General features: G+C 39.0%; 1 protein-coding gene across 2 annotated transcripts in view; it reads right to left on the reverse strand.

Moving 5' to 3' along the window:
• Positions 1-23,742, reverse strand: part of LOC127456491 (protein jagged-2-like) — an 84,129-nt gene that overhangs the window by 51,014 nt on the left and 9,373 nt on the right. For both annotated transcript variants that reach the window (XM_051725011.1, XM_051725010.1), the window contains exon 2: positions 23,411-23,728. In XM_051725011.1, coding sequence (XP_051580971.1) covers positions 23,411-23,728 — 318 coding nt within the window. The remainder of the gene's footprint in view (positions 1-23,410; positions 23,729-23,742) is intronic.

Below are 23,742 nucleotides of genomic sequence, written 5' to 3' on the forward strand. Positions count from 1 at the left end.
GTCAATTGAAAATAATTCCACAGAACTCAAACCCAGCTGTTCATTATGTAATTGTCTCACCATTAGACAGAAGTCAGTCTGATAAAAGAACAAGAAACTGTGGTGCTGGAGTAGATAAGACAAGAGAGAATAGTCTAGCTAACAAGGCAGTACCCAAGAGCAAATGGATGAAAAGAGAAAAAGACAAAGATACAGGGAGAGACTAAAAAGAGAGAGAGACCGTGGGAGAGACTCTTTGGGTGACTGACTTTCAGAGAAGGACAAAATGAGGGAATAACACAAAAGAAAGGGTGAATAAATAGAAAATAATGGAATAAGAGTAATGATACAGCAGTGCATAAAATTATCATAGCACACAAAAGACACAGCAGTGTCAATAATTAACTTATTATTAAAGAGCAATATTTGTCCACTGGAATTCACTTTTTAATTGGTATTTTTAAATATTTATTTTTTTATATTTGACAGCTACAGATAATTACAGTGTTTGCAAAGGCACTAAACACATACTTAACCCTAAACTAACACTAACTAGATGGCAGAAACTTTCAGCGGCATTATGGCCCAAGGTTCATTTCTGACCCTGCCGCGTTATTATAGGGCCATTTTCTATACACATTTTCTATTGTTTTTCTATGTAAATATGTGCTAGATGGACATCTTTGACCATTGCACCACATCCAATTGTTTTTTCAGCATCTTGTACAGGAGTGGCATGTTTTTTAGATGCCGTGTGAGGTAAAAAAAAGAATCTCGAGACACCCGTATTCTCTTATATATGTTATGCTGCATCTAGCTTTTTTTAAGTGCAAGAACGTGTTTGCTCTGAATGGCCCCTTGCGGGAGTGAAGACCACATTCTAAAACCAAATTTCCTCCCAAAAATTAAGGTGGTGATGACCAAAATTTCATGAAATCCACTTAGTGTGTACAGAACTGAACTGAACAACTAGTTGTCAATTCAGTGTCATCACATTCTTTGGATACTGACAGACTGTCTGAGGTGTAACGAAAATCAGAGGTGTCTTGACTCATTTGCAGATTTTGATACCATCTCTCCACCCTAGTTTCTCCCAACAGCCATGTGGTCTTGCAGCAAATCATACATAAACATACAAGATTAAACAAAACAGTGCTTCCATAAATGGCAGGTTACTAACAACTGTCTCACAATAATATGTCTCCGGACACCAACGGTATAATTTCTTTCATCAAAAGTAGATAATACCAAATGGGTTAAACTGTTAGCATTCTTAACGCAAGGAGTGACTACAGTATTTATGCAAACGGATGTTAGGGGATTCACTTGCACTAGCCATACAAACTTAAACTTCTAGTTCAAACGTAAATTGTGTCCCTTTTGATTGAGGATGATTAGTGAACAAGACCAGCACCTCTCCCTTCTCAAGAGTTTATTATACAAACTCCAAATTCAACCCAATTTGCACACAAATGAGAGTATAACGTCCCAGCATCCTCAAAATCTACTGTCCCAAGGCTAGGATCTTATCTTTAAAATCAGAAACAAAATTAGCTTTATTGCCAAGTTTTCTCACGTACACAAGGAATTTTTTTGGGTGATAGGAGAAACAAATGCTCACAGAACATTACAGTGAGACACACAATATAAAACAAGGTAAAAGTATAAACAGACATACAAATAATAGGACATATAACAGAATGGCGCATGTACATGAGATGTGTATTTACATTATTGCACTATGGGGGTGTCCTGAGGCAGTTTAATTGTTCATGTGGAAAATGGCCAGAGGGTAAAAACTGTTCTTGTGCCTGGTTGTCCTGGCGCTCAGTGCTCTGTAGTGCCGGCCAGAGGGCAACAGTTCAAAGAGGGAGTGGCAGGGTGTGTGGGGTCCAAGAGTGATTCTACCTGCGCGTTTCCTCACTCTGGAGATGTACAGGTCTTGCAGGGGGGTTTCTCCTGAAGTCCACTATCATCACCACTGTTCTGAGCATGTTCAGCTCAGGGTTGTTGTGACCGCACCAGACAGCCAGCTGTTCAACCTCCCGTCTGTATGCAGACTCGTCACCATTGCTTGATGAGGTCGCGTGTCATCTGCAAACTTCAGGAGCTTGACAGTGGGGTCCTTTGCAGTGCAGTCATTTGTGTGCAGGGAAAAGAGCATTGGAGAGAGTATGCATCCCTGAGGAGCACCAGTGCTAATAGTGAGGGTCCCGGATGTGAGTTTCCCCAGTCTCACTAGCTGCTGCCTATCTGTCAGAAAGCTGGTGATTAATCAACAGATTGGGGTGGGCATGGAAAGCTGGGTCAGTCTGGTTGAGAGAAGATCAGGCATGATGGTATTGAAGGCTGAACTGATGTCCACAAATAGGATCCTTGCATAAGTCCCAGGTCTGTCAAGGTGTTGCAGGATATAATGCAGTCCCATATTGACAGCATCATCCACAGACCTGTTTGCTCAGTAAGCAAACTGAAGGAGTTCCAGCAGGGGTCCAGTGATGTCCTTCAGGTAGGCCAAACCCAGTCTCTCAAATGAATTCATGACCACAGACGTGAGAGCGACAGGTCTGTAGTTATTAGGTCCTGTGATTTTGGGTTCTTTGGGGACATGAATGATGGTGGAGCATTTCAAGTAGCAGGGAACTTCACACTGCTCCAGTGATCTATTGTAGATCTGTGTGAAGATGGGGTAAGTTGGTCAGCGCAGACTTTCAGACAGGCAGGTGAAACACCATCTGGGCCTGAAGCTTTCCTAGTCTTTTGTTTTTCGAAAGACCTCGCACACATCCTCCTCACAGATCATAAGTGCAGATTGAGTAACAGGAGGGGGGAGGAGGGGGGTTCCAGGAGGTGTTGGTGTGTGTGTGTGAAGTGAAGATCAGAGCAGGGGAGGGGTGTGAGGCTGGCTTTTTAACCTGCAGTAAAACACATTCAGTTCATCAGCCATTAGCTGACTCTCTACAGAGAGGTGCCTTGTACATTGTGTTGATTTTCAGGCCTTTCCATATAGATGCAGATGCTGTTTTTTCAGCTTTTCAGAGTAGCTTCTTTTAGCCACTCCTAAAAGTTACTCACTTAGTAAGTGTGTTCCTGGCCTGGTTGTACAATATTGTATCCCCACTTCTGAAAGCATTCTCTTTGGCATGATGAAGCTGTCTGAGTTTTCCTGTAAACCATGGTTTCTCTTTATTGAATGATAAAAATGTCCTAGTAGGGATGCACATATCCTCACAGAAACTGATATACGATGTCACAGTATCTGTGAGCTCATCCAGGTCTGTAGCTGCAGCTTAAAAAACACGCCAATCAGTGCAGTCAAACTTGTAATTCCAGCTCTGCTTTATTAGTCCATCTCTTTACAATCCTTACTACAGGCTTAGCTGATTTTTTGTTTCTGCTTGTAGGTCGGGAGAAGATGAACCAGACAGTGATCAGAGAGTCCTAAAGCTGCACGTGGGACAGAATGATATGTATCCTTTACAGTGGTGTAGCAGTGGTCCAGTATATTTCTGTCTCTGCTGGGGCATGTGATGTGTTGTTTGTATTTTGGCAGTTCACGGGTGAGGTTAGCTTTATTAAAATCTCCCAAAATAATAATAAGTGAGTCCAGGTGTTGTTGCCCCGTGTCTGTAATGTGATCAGCCAGCTGTTGCAAAGCTGTGTTCATGCACGTGTGTGGCAGGATGTACACACTCAACAGAATAAATGAGGAAAACTCCCGTGGTGAGTTTATGAAGGCTTACAGGTTTATGAAGAGCGCTTCTAAATTAGGACAGCACATCTTCTTCAATGCTGTTACATCTATACATCAACTTTCGTTGATGTAAAAACATGTTCCACCGCCTCTCATTTTCCCCGATGATTCTGCAACGTGATCCGATCTGAACAGCTCAAAGCCCTGCAGATGAAGGATGGCTTCAGTCAGCCAGGTTTCCACGAAACACAGAGCAGTGGAGTTAGAAAAGTCCCTATTTGTTTGAGTGAGCAGAAGCAGTTTGTCAGTTTTGTTGGTGAGGGAGCGGACATTCGATGAATACTTGGCAGCGTAGTCCTAAAGTCACTTTGACGAAGCTTCACAAACACGCCGGCTCTCTTCCCTCATGAGCGTCTCTTGGATCGCTTGTAGAGCACCGCTGCACCTCCAACTAGGATGTCTATTAAAACATCCGAATAATCAAACACCGGCAAAAAAATTATCAGGTATGCTCTGCCAAATATTCAGCAGTTCATCCCTGGTGAAACTGATCGGGAAAGAGTGACAAAAAACATGGCAAACAAACAAAAGTAACAAAAACGCTAGAGAGCTCCACACCAAAGCAGCCATCTGCTGCGCCATCTTGTAGCATAAAATAATGAATCTTAATGCATTCCATTTGCACCCTCAGTCACTTGACATGTCGATTAGTCAGAGTAAGCATGTGGCTGCTGTCTTTAAAAGTTCTTTCAGAGAATGTGAGTTTGGAGGAAAGTGCAAGGATAAAATGAAAGAGAGTGAGAGACAATAGTGAAACAATTAAGTGTGTATACATTAGTCTACCTGCGTGACTGCACAGGTATGTGGTGTGTGTGCTTGTAGGAGCTGACAGAGAGGAAGGAGGAGAGTGAGAGAGAGAGAGAGAGAGAGAGAGAGACAAGATTCTCGTTCCGTCCCTGTGGTAAATGAGTTTCTCTGGTTCCCAGGCAGCAGGAATGTCCAGGTAACTGAGTGGTGAAACTCTCCAAAATACAACATGACACAATAGAAGAGGATCAGTTTACAGATTACCCTGGAGGCCCAGTCTTTTTTCAATCTCTCTCACACATACATACAAAAATACTCTTCCACTATCAATCAAATATTTGGACACACTAGACTGAATTTTTGTTGCTCATGATCCATAAACCCTCTAAAGGCATAAGATTAAATGCTAGAAATTAGTTTTACAGACAAATATGAATTGTGCCTAATAATGATTTTCTGGCTATTTAAAGAAGAAGAAATATAAGTATAATAATATAGATGCAAGCAGCGATGACGGGCCCAAGCACCATGGGTCCATTACCATCCAGTGGCTTTCGGAAAACAATGCAAATTTTTCCAACAATTTCCATCAAATTTTAAGCATGCCAAGTGCCTCAAAAACACCCAAATATAGGAAGAAAGGAATAATAACAATTTATACATTGCCATGGCAACAGTATTTAAGATATAAAAAATTCCTTTACAATTTTACATTATTCTAAAGAATTTTACAGCAATTCATGTAAACACAAGAGGGCTATTTCAAAGTCTATTAAAAATGCCATACTTCCTACTGCCAGTTGGTGGCGCTATGACATGACCCATAATAGCCACATAAATGTGATCAGCCCTCATTACCAAACATACAGTTGAATTTTCATCAAAATCACACAATGCACACAAAAGATATAAGGCAATTCATGTTTCCCATTTTTTGCCAAAAATGTATTGCTTCGCCATGGCGACACCGTTCAAAATATCAAAAATCGTTCACAATTTAGCATCTGCAATGTCTTGGCATGATGTTGCGCAAATTTGGTGCCAGTCACATGAATCCCCTAGGAGGAGTATTTAAAAGTTCAGAGCCTGTGATTTTCAGAAAATCCAAAATGGCCAACTTCCTGTTGGGCAGAGCTAATGACTGTGAGTATGAAAGTTGTTCGACTTTATGAAAACTATATATGTACTCAAAAAAAGAGTTGGGGTACTCGAGTTTGGAATCAGACTAGAGTCCGAGTCACGAGTCCAATTTTTATTTTATTTTTTATCCCCTTTTTATCCCAATTTGGAATGCCCAATTCCCACTACTTAGTAGGTCCTCGTGGTGGCGCGGTTACTCACCTCAATCCGGGTGGTGGACAACAAGTCTCTGTTGCCTCCACTTCTGAGACCGTCAATCCATGCATCTTACCATGTGGCTCATTGTGCATGACACCGCAGAGACTCACAGCATGTGAGGCTCATGCTACTCTCCGTGATCCACACACAACTTACCACGCACCCCACTGAGAGCGAGAACCCCTAATCGCGACCATGAGGAGGTTGCCCCATGTGACTCTACCCTCCCTAGCAACCGGGCCAATTTGGTTGCTTAGGAGACCTGGTTGTAGTCACTCAGCATGCCCCTCTCTTGATCTATTACTTGAGTATGCGGCTGGATGCATCTCCAACTCACGCTGAAGGTGTCTGTGTTTCATGTCAATTTCTCTAAATTTGCAACACGTTCAGGTACAGTTTGGGTGTGCGCGACTCGCTTAAATATGTGGCAAACCACGTCCCACCTCACACAGTTGTTGCCGTCAACTAAAAGTAGCGTCTTCTGTAAGTGCATGTTCACAGTCATTATGATATGTCGATAAAGAACATCTGGCTTTCAATGCGTTCATTTAGGTTTATTTAGGTTTATTCAAAATATCAAAAATCCGTTCGCAATTTAGCATCTACAATGTCTTGGCATAATGTTGTCTAAATGTGGTGACAGCCTCATGAATCCCCTAGGAGGAGTATTTAAAAGTTCAGATACTGCAATATTCAAAAAGTCCAAAATGGCCAACTTCCTGTTGGGAGGAAGTAATAACTATAATTATGAAAGATGTCCGGCTTGATGAGAACAATATATGTACCATGTTTGGTGACTCTAGGTGAAAATGGGGGTGCTACAGAGACCCCGTTACATGCCCAATTTAATGCCCCCACACCCATGTGTGAACATGTGCCCAGTCCTAATGGCCGGTGACTCTGATGTGTGTGCAAAATTTCATGAAATTTTAAGCATGCCAAGAGCCTCAAAAACACCCAAATAAAGAAGAAAGGAATAATAACAATTAATGTGTTGCCATGGCAGCTGTATTTAAGATATCAAATATCCCTTTACAAATTTACATCAGCAGTGTCTTGACATTATTCTAAAGAATTTTGAAGCAATTCATGTAAACATAAGAGGGCTATTTCAAAGTCTGTTAAATGCACCATTCTTCCTGCTGCCAGATGGTGGCGCTATGACTGTAACCCATAATAGCTGCATAAATGTGATCATCCCCCATTACCAAACATACAGCTGAATTTTCATCAAATCATCCAATGCACACAGAAGGAACGTCCTGTTTCACAATTTTAGCCATAAATTTATTTCTGCGCCATGGCGACACCGCTCAAAATATAAAAAATCCATTCGCAATTTAGCATGATGTTGCACAAATTTGGTGCCAGTCACATGAATCCCCTAGGAGGAGTATTTATAAGTTCACAGCTTGCGATTTTCAGAAAATCCAAAATGGCCAACTTACTGTTGGAAGGAGCTAATGACTATAAATATAAAAGTTGTCCGGCTTGGTGAGAACTATATATGTACCATATGTACTATATATGTACCCCCTTGCAACTTTGCCCAGCCCTAATGGCCGACGGCTCTGATGTGTGTGAAAACTTTCAAGAGTTTTCATGCATGTTAAGTAACCCAAAAGTACCAAAAACCTTAAAAAGAATAATAACAATAATAATAAATATAGCTGCAAGCAGCGAAGATGAGCCCAAGCACCATGGGTCCATTTCCGCCCGGTTGCTTTCAGAAAACAATGCAAGGTGGACACATGCATTTGGCATTATTCTAAATAATTTTGAAGCAATTTGGATAAATATAAGAGGACTATTTTAAAGTACGTTGTAAAAGCCACACTTCCTGCTGCCAGGTGGTGGTGCTATGACCGTGACCCAAAATAGTCACATCCATGTGATTAGCCCCCAAGACTAAACATACATCTAAATTTTTATCTAAATCGCACACAGACGATATGAGACACCTCCTGTTTCCCATTTTTCACGATTAATTTAATGCCTCGCCATGGCAACACCGTTCAATATATCAAAAGCCTGTTCACAATTTAGCATCTTCAATGTCTTGGCATAATGTTCCCTAAATGTGGTGACAGTCTCATGAATAATAATAATAATAATAATCCTTAGAAGAACAATAGGGCCTCCACACTTTCAGTGCTTGGGCCCTAATTATTTCCAAATTTCCATTATAGTTTTGATGATTTTACTATTATTCTAAAATGTGGAAAATAGTGATAATATAAAAATTGTACTGTAGGTGTGTCTAAACTTTTTACTGGGAGTGTATTTATACTTAATACAGTACAGAAATACAAGCACTTTTTTAGCCATTAAATGTATACATCGGGTCTTTATTGATCCGGGAACTCATTCCACCTTCTTTTCCTCATCCATTTTTTGGATTTATGCACCCGCTTCTTTAGTATTCCTCAACCTTTCTTTTATGAATCATCCATCAATAAAAAAATAAATGCCGAAATTGCATACACACACACAAAAAAAAATTCTAATAGTTTAATTACCATAAGTGTATAGGGTCTTTAGTTTTCCGAGATATGTAATAGTGTCCCAATATATATTTTCAATTCTATAAATCATATTTTTATGATTATTTAATGTCTATTTAAATTTATTATCACAAGACATCTATTTCTGTGTTTATTACAAGACAATTGAGTGTCATATTCATACAAATTACAACTACTGTATGTCAGTATTCTACGCAATAGTGGTGAATTATCAGTATCTGATATATGTGTGTACACATACATATTATACAGTATGTTATTTGTTACTCAAGGTGGCACTGATGTTTCAGTGATTGACTTGATTTACATTTGGCATTGCTATTTCACGAAGAAGCAACACTGAAGTAAACTATAGCAAGTACAACACATGAACAGTTTGATACGACTATTGACATTTGGGTGTACTACTGAAATTCTGTAAGTTGTACGTCTATTTAGACTAATAAAGTGTCTGAGGAAATACATATGTGTAGCTTCTGTGTAGCTTATGTGTTAAGTGTAGCTCAATATGCATTTGACAGTCAGTTGAGTCTCAAAATTTCGGCGTGGAGGTAATGAATCCCGTTCTATCATTTGTCACATCATCTCTTTGAAATATGAAAAATAAAACAAAATATATTTTATTCTATTATTTTCTAATTGTCTTAAAAATGCTTTGAAGATTTTACACTCTCTGGGCATTTTGTAGATTCATTTGTAATAGGTGTAAGTGCCGGGTCATTAAAGACCCAAGGTATGTAATAATGTTTGGCAAAACGCCCATGGATTTAATGGTTAAAACAATTTACAAAAACAGCCCATATTTTCTTTTCCTTGTATAATTGTGTTTTTTCTGTGTCAGTTCAAATGTGCATTTTTCGTGCTTACGACAGCATGTTTGTAAACCTGACCTTCTGAAACAGAATGCAACATCAGTTTAAGCAGTATGAAGTCAATATTAGTCAACATTAGCTTAAGTAAACATATTATAATGGTACTATACATTTATAACATATTACAAATGTATCAAGACTATCGAACCAAATCAACACAGCAGTTTCACAACCTCTATGGCCAAGTCCACACTAATCCATTTTTGTTTGAAATCTACAAGAAACTGCAGTTTCAGCTTCCTAACGTCATCGTTTCCAAAGTATGCAGTACTGGAGAGCGTTTTCAAATGTCTCTGTTTTTGGAAAAATCACCATTCCAGTGTGGATGAGAGGCATAATCGTTGCAAAATCAGTGTGTTTTAAAGACAAAAATGTATTAGTGTTTGGGAAATTATTACTTGGGGCAGTCAGGGATATCATAAAATTCTAAGTTTCAACTTGTAAAAGGCAGGAAACTTATAATTGTAATTGCAATGCTGCATTGATTAATTTTAATACATTTTCTTCAAATGGAATGCAATGGAAACATTTCCACAGAAACCAATGTGTCGTTTTTTATCCACCCAAATATATTCTCCTGAATTTACTCATTTGAATTGATGTGGAGCCATGGGTAAATTGATCTTACATTTTTAATTGATGGATAGGACTCATAAGCACTGTCTGGAATCATGTCTGGACATGCCCACTCTGTTAACATGCCATTTAACCAGGCATATCCCCCTCAAGTACATTACATTGCCCTCTTTAAAGCACCAGATTACAGGTTTGATTAAAAAAATGTTAATTGGAGGAGTTATGGAGGAAAGAATATAAATAGTGGTGGTGCTTTGGAATCTTCTGAAGTCTTTCCAGGTCACATTTTTTTTCATTACTTTTGGGGTGAAGTAAGAAACTAGCCTATATTGTGCATAAAAAAAATGAAGCCTATTTAAGACAATTAGGATTTTTGCCATTGTGACATTATTACTGTAATATACAGTATTACAGTAATGAGAATCTATTGACAATCAACTTTAGTAGAAATTAAAAATTATTAAAAGATAAATAAAAGAGGGCCTGGGTAGCTCAGCAAGTAAAGACACTGACTACCACACCTGGAGTCGCAAGCTCAAATCCAGGGCGTGCCGAGTGACTCCAGTCAGGCTTCCTAAGCAACAATAAAGATGAGCCGGATGCACCAGTTCGAGAGAGAGATGTTTCAATTCTTTTATGTCATTAAAGGTTTTGTTGACTGCTCAGCCAGTTCCTGCCTCCTCCTTTCTCTTAAGCAGAGACCTTACCCGTTATACTTGTGCCGAAATCTGGGAAGTAGGAGGGATGCGCTGTTGTGGAGTCCTCACCGCTGCCATCTGCCAGGAAAAGGAGGAGCCACGGCCGTTAGCCAGGGTACGGAGGAGTCGCTGCCAGCCGCCGGGAGACAGAGGAACCACTGCCGTCATCCAGGAAGTGGAGGAGCCGTGACCGTCCACCAGGGGAGGAGAGGCTGTCGTTTGCCAGAGGGCAGAGGAGTGGCAGAGGACCAGGCGACGGCGTGTCTGGGGACCGGTGAGCAAGTTTCTCTCTCTCTCTCTCTCTCTATCCCTCCCCCTTGCTCTTTTCCTCTCCCTCCCCTCGTCTCTCCCAGGGCTCCAGAGGGGTGGGGAAGACCTGCTGGCAGAAGGACTGCTGGAAGGGCAACACCTCCCCTCCAGGAAGGGAGGGGAGTACATCACGCCGGAGGTTCCCACGGGCGGTGGAGGAGTGTGATGAGGAGGAGGGCATGGCTGGGCCATGAGGAATTGTCCTAATCAGCCGGGAGAGGGATAAAGACAAGCCGAAGGCGCCAGTTTGAAGGAGAGAGAGACACACGCGGCCGCATTGTGTGTGTGCATCTATGTGTTTTATGTTATGTTTCAGTTCTTTTATGTCATTAAAAGTTTAGTTGAGTTCTCAGCCGGTTCCCGCCTCCTCCTTTCCCTTAAAGGAATAGTTCACCCAAAAATGAAAATTTGCTGATAATTTACTTACCCTCAGGCCATCCAAGATGTATCCGAGTTTCTTTCTTCATAAAAACAGAATTTAAGATTTTTAGGATTTCATTTCAGGCCTCCTCCTTTAAACAATGCAAGTGAATGTACTCCATTTTTTGACGGTCCAAAATTCATATTTAGGGTGCATCAAAATAATCCACATGACTCCAGTCGACAAATAAAATTCTTCTGAACCCAAACGATTGATTATTTTTAGAAACAAAACAATACTTATATACTTTTTAACTACAAATGTTTGCTTCAGTACATCTCTGTGACGCGCGCTCATGAGAGGGATGATGTAAGCTCGTTGGTAAGGTAACGCGTCACGTGGAGGAGACAGGAAGCGCGTCATTGTTTAGAAGAGAAACTTGCACAGACCACAGACCAAGTGCCATTCACAAACCAAAACAGTCCAAAACAATTTCAATACAATATAAAATAAAAAAAATCATTTCCAAATAATAAAAAAAAAAAAACATTACTGCAGTAAATAGCCATCCTTTATTTTGGAGCAATGCCGATGCGTTATCTGCTTTTTCTTTAGCAGAAATATATAGGCTATATGACTGTCAGGAATTCAAGCCACACAAGTTGTAGTTAGTGAAACCAAGTGTCCTTTGTGTGAGACTTGACAGTGAAGTGGCGTGAAGGAGAGTTATTTATGCAGGCAGTGATGAGCGAGTGAATTGAGTGCAGGTGCAGTGAATTAGAAATTGGGTGATGAGGTGCAGATCCCGAGGGAGGCGTGACAATGACAAAGTTTTCACACATACTCGAGTTCGCTGGAAAAACAGCACGAGCACAGCCGATGAATTCAGATATCGACCCTTTGTTTCTTTCGATGTCTGAAATCCTCAGGGGTAAAATGTTCACTGCACACCCTCCAATTTTTGAGAGAATGTAGGGGTGTACTGATATCCAGGTTCAGCGCGATAAACCAGAGCTTCAGTCGCTCATGATCATGTATATGCAATCGATGAAAAGTTCATATTTTTCCCGCCGTGCATTTTCTTTGGGGTTTCTGAAGGTTGAAGCATCCAGGATACACACGCCAAATGACCATTTTGAACAATACACTTATACAATTACAAATCTACAGCAAAGGCAATTAAACAACACTCTTCTAAACAATGATGCGCTTCCTGCCTCCTCCTCCACGTGACGCATGACCTTACCAACGAGCTTACATCATTCCTCTCATGAGCATGTGTCACAGAGATGTACGAAAGTGAACATTTGTAGTTATAAAAAGTATATAAGTATTGTTTTGTTTCTAAAAATAATCAATCGTTTGGGTTTAGAAGAATTTTATTTGTCGACTGGAGTCATGTGGATTATTTTGATGCACCCTAAATATGCATTTTGGACCGTCAAAAAATGGAGTAAATTCACATGCATTGTTTAAAGGAGGAGGCATGAAATGAAATCCTAAAAATCTTAAATTCTGTTTTGATGAAGAAAGAAACTCAGATCCATCTTGGATGATCTTGAGGGTGAGTAAATTATCAGCAAATTTTCATTTTTGGGTGAACTATTCCATTAAGCATAGACCTTACCCGTAACATCAGCTAAATGTCAAATTACCTAAATTAGTATTAAAGCTGATAACGGCTCTAGGTTTATAACAATAAAGTCTCTTTAAATAACACAAAAAAAATATCTATTGACTAAATTAATGATAGATCAACTGTGACCAAGGCTTGAAAAGCCAGAAGCTTCAAAACAAAACAAAAAACACTTATGCTTATGAAAACCAGCACCCAAAGTATTGCTAGGCCTGGGACAGTGAAAAATTGCTTTTCAAATATCTCAGGGTTGCAATCCAATATTTATCTCATCAGATAACCTTCAGGACTTGATTATCCCACTTTAAGTATATACCAAATTCAGCAAACATGCAGGACATTAAACACACACCAACACATCCCAAAACCAAGCAGAACTGTAATAACCCATTGCAAATGAACAAACTGTGCTGATTCCTTGAACATTTTTTTCCATGGTGGTTGAACTGAGCATCTACAAAACTGTTCTTTAAGATTATATTATTGCCCCTTTCCTGATCCAATTAGGTAATTGAGAACAGATTAGATTTGGACAATATTATACAGACGTACATACATTACGTACAATGTGGTTGTGTGATAGTGGAGTTTGAATAAGTTTGCATTCATGTAGGGCCGGGTAAGAAGTTGTTTTCATTTGCCGAGCAATGTCACAATTTGTCCCATTAATTTGGAATAAATTGAAATAATTAATGTGCAGTACCAAGTGTGCTTATACTGGATTATTACAACGGCTTCAAATGTGGCTCGTCCAATTAGATTTGAGAGCCAAAACTATCTGTTTAATAATATTGGTTTTATTGTTTTGAGTTTTGTTATTTATCTCAGGTGATACATAACACAACGTAAAACATAAAGCTGTTACTTCACTTATTCCAGACTTAACATTTATTTACAAATAATATCTTCTCTTGGTTTATGTTCCAAATAAAAAGAGAAAATAATTAAATGAAATGAAATATCTTTCATTTGAAATTATCACAAAGTTTATTTAATATATATATATATATATATATATATATATATATATATATATATATATATATATATATATTTTGTTAATTTAATATATAATTCTATCATAAGTAGGGATGTCATAAAATATTGATATATTGATTATTGATCGGCATGTTATTTTATCGATAAATTTTTGAGGCGTCGATATTTTTAAATGAGCCGACATTTAAATTAGAAGCCTAATTTGTGTGCTTTCCAACTCAGTCAGTTGGCCTCTGTTTTACAGTCTGGCATAATAGCATTGAGAGATCACAAGGTGGTGATATATAACATTTAATGTAGCAGGTCGCGGTCACGATCACACACACACAGGACGAGCTTATGCGGCGCAGCAAATGGCAGTCCAAAGTTAACAAAGGTTTTTGTACTTCTTTGAAAATGAACAAAGTTACATTGATGAGTTTACAGGTTAGTGTATGAAACTGGTGTAACCGCGCAAAATGTACAATTAGAAATTGCGATGTTTATTATGCAATTTCTCTCATTCAAGCTGTCAAACCACAAAAAGACAATAGTAACAAAATAAAAAAATAACTAAAAAAATACATTGTGTAGGCTATATGAAAGATACATATACACAATATATCATCCAGCGATGGCTAGAGTAGATAATCTTTGTCCTTTGATAATGATTTGTATCGAATTTAATGGAAAACTATATGAGTTGCGCTACGTGGCACAGCAGAATTTTGACGCTGAGCGTTGCCGGTGTGTGCGTACCCTCGTAGAAAATAATTGTTTTCGAATTTACAATGCGTTATGATGTCCACCAGATGCGTCCGGTGTGTGACCCTCTTTAATTTACCCTGCCGCTCAGGCTTTACCAAAGTTGTGTTGAGAAAAATGTTAGAAAAGATAAAGACTATTTTGCAACAAGCAGCCCAATTTATTTCTGAAAAAAATCCTGATATATATATATACAGGTGCATCTCAATAAATTAGAATGTCGTGGAAAAGTTCATTTATTTCAGTAATTCAACTCAAATTGTGAAACTGGTGTATTAAATAAATTCAATGCACACAGACTGAAGTAGTTTAAGTCTTTGGTTCTTTTAATTGTGATGATTTTGGCTCACATTTAACAAAAACCCACCAATTCACTATCTCAAAAAATTAGAATATATCATAAGACCAATAAAAAAAACATTTTTAGTGACTTGTTGGCCTTCTGGAAAGTATGTTCTTTTACTGTATATGTACTCAATACTTGGTAGGGGCTCCTTTTGCTTTAATTACTGCCTCAATTCGGCGTGGCATGGAGGTGATCAGTTTGTGGCACTGCTGAGGTGGTATGGAAGCCCAGGTTTCTTTGACAGTGGCCTTCAGCTCATCTGCATTTTTTGGTCTCTTGTTTCTCATTTTCCTCTTGACAATACCCCATAGATTCTCTATGGGGTTCAGGTCTGGTGAGTTTGCTGGCCAGTCAAGCACACCAACACCATGGTCATTTAACCAACTTTTGGTGCTTTTGGCAGTGTGGGCAGGTGCCAAATCCTGCTGGAAAATGAAATCAGTATCTTTAAAAAGCTGGTCAGCAGAAGGAAGCATGAAGTGCTCCAAAATTTCTTGGTAAACAGGTGCAGTGACTTTGGTTTTCAAAAAACACAATGGACCAACACCAGCAGATGACATTGCACCCCAAATCATCACAGACTGTGGAAACTTAACACTGGACTTCAAGCAGCTTGGGCTATGAGCTTCTCCACCCTTCCTCCAGACTCTAGGACCTTGGTTTCCAAATGAAATACAAAACTTGCTCTCATCTGAAAAGAGGACTTTGGAACACTGGGCAACAGTCCAGTTCTTCTTCTCCTTAGCCCAGGTAAGACACCTCTGACGTTGTCTGTGGTTCAGGAGTGGCTTAACAAGAGGAATACGACAACTGTAGCCAAATTCCTTGACATGTCTGTGTGTGGTGGCTCTTGATGCCTTGACCCCAGCCTTAGTCCATTCCTTGTGAAGTTCACCCAAATTCTTGAATCGATTTTGCTTGACAATCCTCATAAGGCTGCGGTTCTCTCGGTTGGTTGTGCATCTTTTTCTTCCACACTTTTTCCTTCCACTCAACTTTCTGTTAACATGCTTGGATACAGCACTCTGTGAACAGCCAGCTTCTTTGGCAATGAATGTTTGTGGCTTACCCTCCTTGTGAAGGGTGTCAATGATTGTCTTCTGGACAACTGTCAGATCAGCAGATTGTGTAGCCTAGTGAACCAAACTGAGAGACCATTTTGAAGGCTCAGGAAACCTTTGCAGGTGTTTTGAGTTGATTAGCTGATTGGCATGTCACCATATTCTAATTTTTTGAGATAGTGAATTGGTGGGTTTTTGTTAAATGTGAGCCAAAATCATCACAATTAAAAGAACCAAAGACTTAAACTACTTCAGTCTGTGTGCATTGAATTTATTTAATACACGAGTTTCACAATTTGAGTTGAATTACTGAAATAAATGAACTTTTCCACGACATTCTAATTTATTGAGATGCACCTGTATATATCATCGGAAATATCTTCCGATTATCGGTGCGTGAAAAACTTTTAACAGAATTTGTACTTCAGGCCTTGTTTTGTTAAAAAACAAGCTTCATACCATTGAAAATGGGTAAAATGTAACAATTTATACATGGAGTCACAATGAGAGCCCCATATCTCTAGGATTTAACCACATAGGGCCTTATAGGGAAGATATAGTTAAGATATCTTTATTGCTTCTGGAGTTGTAGGTACTATTATTGCTTATTCTTTCTGGAGTTGTAAGTTTTTGGACTCACTCCATTGGCATGCAATGTGATAAGAGTTGCTGAAGTCAACTGATTTTAGTAATAGGCCTACCTATCTCTGTGTAAAAATAATAATCCTGACATCTTTCTAAAGTCATTTATAAATTGTAGTTTTGCTCCAAACTCTAAGGGAAGATTCTGATTTTGACCCCCCTCTACAGAATAATGGATTACTCCGTAAATATAATGGCATTTAATATTTTGACTTTGATCTTCATATATGTATTTCTTATGCAAGTAAAAAAAACGGGGAACTCTGGTAAAGCTGACACAGAATGACCCATTCAGATGGTGATTATCCACGGCCCGGTGCTGTAGTCACCCTAATAACCCACATTAACCCCCAGTCACATATTATCTGCCCCTTTGTCTTTAAATGCCCCAGTGTTTATGGGGTGAGAGAGAGGTAATGACTTTGGACACTGAAGACACCAACAAAAACCCAAATCCCACAACCTGGAGTTCACACACCCATCAACTATTCAACTTCCTCTCCATATCCATTCATTCTTCTCATAAACGCCCTCCTCTCTTTTCTTTTCTTGTCATCTCTCTTCATAACGGAAGAAAGGGAGAGTGATGATCTAATTTTCTGAGTGACCACATAAAGGCCAACATTTTCAATCACAGCACCATTAATCAGGAAACACTAAACAATAGAGGAGCCACAATGCGATACAGTATGACAACACAGTTTAACGGTGAAGCACTGTGTGTGTCATCACTCAGCAATCAACACTTTCAGCATAAGCAGGGTGAGGGAAAGAGAGAAAGAGAGGATCAGAAAGCAAGGAGGCGAAGAGAGAGGAAGAAAGCCAGGGAGAGAGAGTGAGAACAGCTCACCTTTCCTCATAATATTCATGCTCACCTGTTTGTCTCCTCACCTGAGGCTTTGGGATTTTGATACCCCCCTCCCCTCCCTCCACCCTAAACACCACACAAAGATGGACAGATAATACTGTTTTTTCACTCCCTTGATGCCCACAGAATCCATTCACTCCCTCTCTCTCGCCCTTCAGCCCTGCCCTGAAAGTGATCCAGATGGTCTTTATTACTGTCGAATTTTCTCACACTCACTTTAGTGACTCTTTAAAGAGCATCTATTATGGTTTTTCAAATATTGCCTTTCATGTAGTGTGTTATATAGCTGTTTGTGAATGTAAAAACAAATACGCAAAGTTTCAAAAATCAAAGTTATTGACTCCCAAAAGAAAGAACCGATTCTGAACACCTGAAACGAGTCATCAGTAATTCCAGACTTACTTCCTGTACTAACCTACGTAATTTGGTAACAAAAAACCCGCCTCTGGTCTTCATTGACTGCTCGTGAACAGCTTTGACCCGCCCTCAAACACTACACTAAGCGGTAGACCAATCACAACAGACTGGGATATCTGACCAATCAGAGCATAGTAGGCTCTCTGAAAGGAGGAGTTTAGAATGAATCCTTTAGAACGGATCATTGAACAAGTCGTTTTTGACACTGGGAAAAAAAGGTATTTCTGCTATTTAAATTATGAGCAAATTAAAATGTTTTTTTTATTTATTTTTTTTACCTTGGATGCATGTAAATCTATTGTATGAGACCTTTCAAACAAAATTAGGCACATTTAAAAACCATAATAGGTGCTCTTTAAACCCTGATGCAATATTAAACACATACACACACATGCATGCATACATATCTGCATTGCACAGACTCACATGAATATACTCATAAAGTAGAATATATTAAAAGGAATGGTTCACTTTATTTCTTCCATTGAACAGAGTTATTTATAGCAAAATGTCCAAGCTGCTTTTTCCATATAATGAAAGTGAATAGTGACCATGGCTGTAAAGAAAGATTGAAATATTTTCAAGGCAAGATTTTCATTGAATAATGACTTAAATTTCAGCATGGTCCTTACTCAAAGCTACCATATGGCTTCAAAAGACTCATACCAGTTTGGAACAACATGAGGGTGAGTAAATGATGACCATTTTTATTTTTTGGGTGAACTATCTTTAACTGCAATACATTATTGCTAAAATTGATAAAGCATTGCCTTCAAACCATCAGTCTCCTCCATCAGCCAAGTTATTTTGAAGAGATTATGTGGCCCAGAGCTGGTTGTAATGTTGCACCATAGTAGACAGTAATTACAGCAAGAGTATACTGTAAAATGTTTTACATGAGAGAGTTGGAGGTCATAATACTCATCTTTCTAATATTGGAGATTTCTGTGACTCATCAGATGATCATAAAATTGATATACTTTGTAATGACACAGTTTTTAGCAATGTGACAATTTGTGACATTCATGATCTCCACCACAAGAAAAACAAGAGAGGCAATACTCTTCGAGTAGAGTTTGGATGAAGTTGAGAAATTATAACATGAAAAACCACGCCAGTGTTAAATCACTGTGGTCTAACTAAAGATTTGCTTTTAAGTTTAACGATTAATGGCCTATAATTGTAGTGATCGTGGGTCTGTCTGCTTTGCTACTTCAGACAATATAAACTAGTGATGTCGATATGTCTGGAAGAGAATAGTGTAAAAACACAATGTTTCACATAAGAGAAAATACAGAAAATGATGAGACATACTGACAAAGAAAGAAAGAGAGAAAGGGTTTTAGGTTAACAGAAAGTGGAGTGGATGAGACACTAAATTAGTCAAGACAATGACTAGAGAGTAAATCACTCACTTAAAATTATATATATATATACATAGATATTTTTAAGTGAGAGAAGATGACGACTAGCACAGTGTGGTAATGTGGGCGTGGCCGAGCAACATCTGTGGAGAGCGAGGCCGGGAGAGGAAGAACGGTAAGGATTGACACCTGTAGGAAATCACCTCTAACAGCTGTTTTGTGTTGCTGTTTGAGCTGGAGAGGGATAAAAGGGCAATCCAAACCACCGGAGGAGGAAGAGAGAGACTTTATTTAGACGCATGCAGTTGAGTTTTTGTGTGTGCGTGCGCGTGCGCGTGCGCGTGTGCGTGTGTGCATTCGTTAAGCTGAAAAGCAAACCACTTTATGTGACACTGAAAAGTGTATAAAAATAAAGTCTTATGTTGGACATTTACCCGGCTCTCGCTTCCTCCTTAAGAGAACCAGAGATCTGTCACACACAGCTAGTATTTAGGAAATCACCTGGGAGTCAAGACTACAGTCAATAATGCAGTTTAGCATAATTTTACAAAAATACTGAATGTAAAATGTCATGACTGACTCACCAGAATTAAGTAGGTCTATTGCAGAGAGCCATGTAATAATATACATTGCTAAAAACTAGATGCTCTTATCTCCTGCCTACACAATACAAATACATAAAATTAAAAGACAAAACTTTCAGTTTCACTCTCATCTTATTCTCTCTTTCACTCACACATACACACTATCTATCTGCACTAATCAATTGAGAGGCTCTTGTGTAATCACTTTACAGACCCAGGCTGGAGCAAGCCAAACGCTGACCAAATCAGTCACAGCAGTGAAGTTTAGTAAGGATCCCTGTCACAGCGTGCCTGAGGTCTTGCCAGCAGTTATCCAACATTACCACCTCCATATGCTAGCCGTAATGCCACTCAGGTCAGATCAAGGTTAAGAAAATACTTCCCTATTAGAAAGTCAATAAAAATAGTGCATCGGCTTATTACCTTAAAGGCAATTTCTGCACCACTAGATTCACCATATTACTGTTTTCAAACTGATTTCCTAGGGCCGTATGAAATCCGTTTGATTTTTCCCAAATTCTGTGTTTTCCATTTTACTTTCTCTGAATTCCAGGTTTTAAAGTTTAATTACATTTTATCATTAAAAAAAAATCTAATTGAGTCATAGAAGGTTTATCAAATGAAAACAAAACAATTATTTTCAACCATTGCATTATTTTTTATTAAATGAAGAGCTGATCCTCACAGCACAATTCAAAACCCAAAATTGTTTTATTATTATTATTATTTTTGTCAAATACAGTTCTGCACAGTAGAGCATCACAGTATTAATGAAAGCAGAGATGAAACTCTTGCTTGAGATATTGCTTAAATATAATGTAATTATTATTTATATATTATTGTTATCATTATTATTAGCCTACTACTACTACTACATTAAATATTAAATTTTACTATACAGAAGCAATATATATCTGTCACATTTTTAAAGGGGTCATGACATGAGGAATCAAATTTTCCTTGATCTTTTGACATATAAGAGGTCTTGTACTATAAAAACATTTCAGTTTCAGAATTGAAAACTTCCTCCTTAATAGAAAAAGAGCATTTATTTAAACCAAGCTGCAAAAACGGCTTGTTTGGAATTCATGGAACTTGTGACGTCATCAGGGCCAAATACATCTGCATATCCAACGCCTATTTTTCCGTCATTGCACCCTTAGTCCCACCTACTGGTGCTCAGTCAATTACACAGTTGAAGAGAAGAGAGATGGGCCCTGTCATGGTAGATTCATCCAAAGTGAACTTAGGTACATAGGACACCTTCATGTGCCTATCTGTATTTAAATGTTTTTCTACATAAACATTCACAGACCGCTTTTAGCTGACAGCACACTGCACACTGCATGAGTGTTTGCAGCTTGCTAGCCTGCTTAGCATTGCTTCTTCTTATTCTTATACCTTCATCGTTTTATCCTTTGCCATTTTTCCACATGCTTCTGGTTTTTCCGCTTTTCTGCCGAGCTAGAGGCACGCATCCGAACACTAGTGGAGGTCAGTGAGAAAGAGAAGCCAGTATATACTGTTTCGGATGCGGGTAGAACAGCGAGCAGCACACACACTTTGGTTCCGGCTCTAGAGCCCCCGCAGCAGGGCGACTGGGTGACGTCTCAGCGGCATACTCGCTCAGCAAAGCGACACCACTCTCCCGTTTCTGTTAAGGTTTCCAATCAATTCTCCCCACTCAGTGATACATCCACTGAGAATCATGTTGAAAGACCCCTAATAATTGGGGATTCTACTGTTAGGAACGTGGAAATAGAGCCAGCAATGTTAAATGCATTTCAGAGGCTCTGGTGTCTGACATCAGACCAAATTTACAAGTGCTGTCTTTTGATAAAAGTAGATTTTTTTAAATTGTTATTCATGTCGGCACTAATTATGTCTGGCTTCGCCAGACGGAGATCACTAGAGATAATGTTAAAGAGGTGTGTGAACTTGCAAAAACGATGTCATAAACTGTAATATGCTCTGGCCCCCTTCCTACTTGTCATGGCGATGAGGTTTATAGTAGATTAGTGTCACTGAACAGCTGGATGTCTGAGTGGTGTCCAGAGAATAGCATAGGATTCATAGAAAATTGGAAGAATTTTCGAGGTAGACCTGACCTGCTAAAGAGAGACGGACCCCATCCCTCCGGAGAAGGTGCCGCTCTCCTCTCTAGGAATTTGTCTCATAGTCTTAAAAGTATTTGACTAACTGGGGCCCAGGTCAGGAAGCAGACAAACTGGTTAAACCGAACATCTGCTAGCTGCCTTGAGACGTCACATAGGTCACATAAACTACAACACATAGATACTGTATCACCTAGATATCATATAGAGACTGTGTCTGTTCCCCAAACTACCAAAAACAAAACTCTCACTAAATCATTTAGGGAAAAAAAAAAAAAAAAAAAAAATATATATATATATATATATATATATATATATATATATATATATATATATATATATATATATAAGGTAGGGCTACCAAACTTTAGATCTATTTCTACGAAAGCACTAATTGTAAATTAATTATTACAGATCATACTGTGGATGCACTCTGTTTGGCTAAAACCTGGCTTAAACCGGATGAATATATTAGTTGAAATGAATCTACTCCCCCAGGTTATTGTTATAAACACGAGCCTCGTCTGAAGGGTCGAGGAGGAGGTGTTGCTACAGTTTACAGTGAAGTTTTTGGTGTTACTCAGAGGACAGGAGCTTAAGTCTTTTGAACTACTAATGCTTAATGTGACACCGTCAGATATAAATAAAAAATCTCTGTCGTCTTTTGCCCTTGCTACAGTATATAGATCACCCGGGCCTTACTCTGGTTTCCTTGGTGAATTTGCAAATTTTCTATCTGATCTAGTAGTTAATGTAGATAGAGCTTTAATTGTTAGTCAACATTCATTATCGATATTCTCAACTCTCTTGGCGTCAGACCAAATGTGACAAGACCAACTCATCACCGTAATCATACGCTAGATTTAATTCTGTCATATGGAGTTGATGTTGATACTTTAGAAATTCTGCGGCAGAGTGATGACATCTCAGATGATTGCCTCGTCTCTTGTTTGTTGCAATCATCTAATGTCACTCAGTATACACCACACTATCGTTCAGGTAGAACTATTCTTTCAGCCACTAAGGATAGCTTCACTAATAATCTTCCAGAATTGTCTCACATACTCAGTAAACCAAAAAGTCTAAAAGAACTTGATGGAATAACAGAAAATATAAATACAGTCTTCTCTAGCACTCTTGATAGTGTCAAAATGCTCCCATAAAATACCAGTGCTTTGAAAAATCTTTGTTTATTTTAAAATCTGAGATGAAGGGTAGCAGAGGTTATGTCTCGGCAACTGAGACACTTTAATGGTGACACGATTGAAACCTTTTAGAAACACCCCCCGATATACTGAAACATGTTTAATCATCTGTATGATAACAGATAAAAAGCCTGCACATCGAATCCGAGTATCAGCAGCAATCCACGGCAAAAAGTTAAACAATACATGATGTATATAGAAAAGATGTTTTCACTTTAACAGTGTTGCAATAGGGATTGCAAAGCAATTAATTAATTAGCGTTCTACTCACTGGCCATGCATATTTAAATGGGATAACAATTTGTCCATTTCTGCTGTCGGTTCCCTCGTTCCCATGGTGATGTAAGGTGTGGGAGTTGCCACCCAGGATAGGTGTGCTGCCAGTGCCATAAGTGCAAGTGCCAGTAGGTGCGACCCGAGCCTGGTACTCCTTCAGACAGGCCTTGAAGTATGTGTCACACTGATCACCTGATGAACAGTGCTGCCTCCCGCTGGCCTGGGGGTCACAGCACTGCCCATTCAGTAGAAAGCCCTGAGGGTTCAGCCACTGTCGAATCTGCACCTCAAATGTACCCACAGCACACACCACCTATGAAAGTTTAA

The sequence above is a fragment of the Myxocyprinus asiaticus genome, chromosome 18, assembly GCF_019703515.2.
Source record: "Myxocyprinus asiaticus isolate MX2 ecotype Aquarium Trade chromosome 18, UBuf_Myxa_2, whole genome shotgun sequence".
NCBI lineage: Eukaryota > Metazoa > Chordata > Actinopteri > Cypriniformes > Catostomidae > Myxocyprinus > Myxocyprinus asiaticus.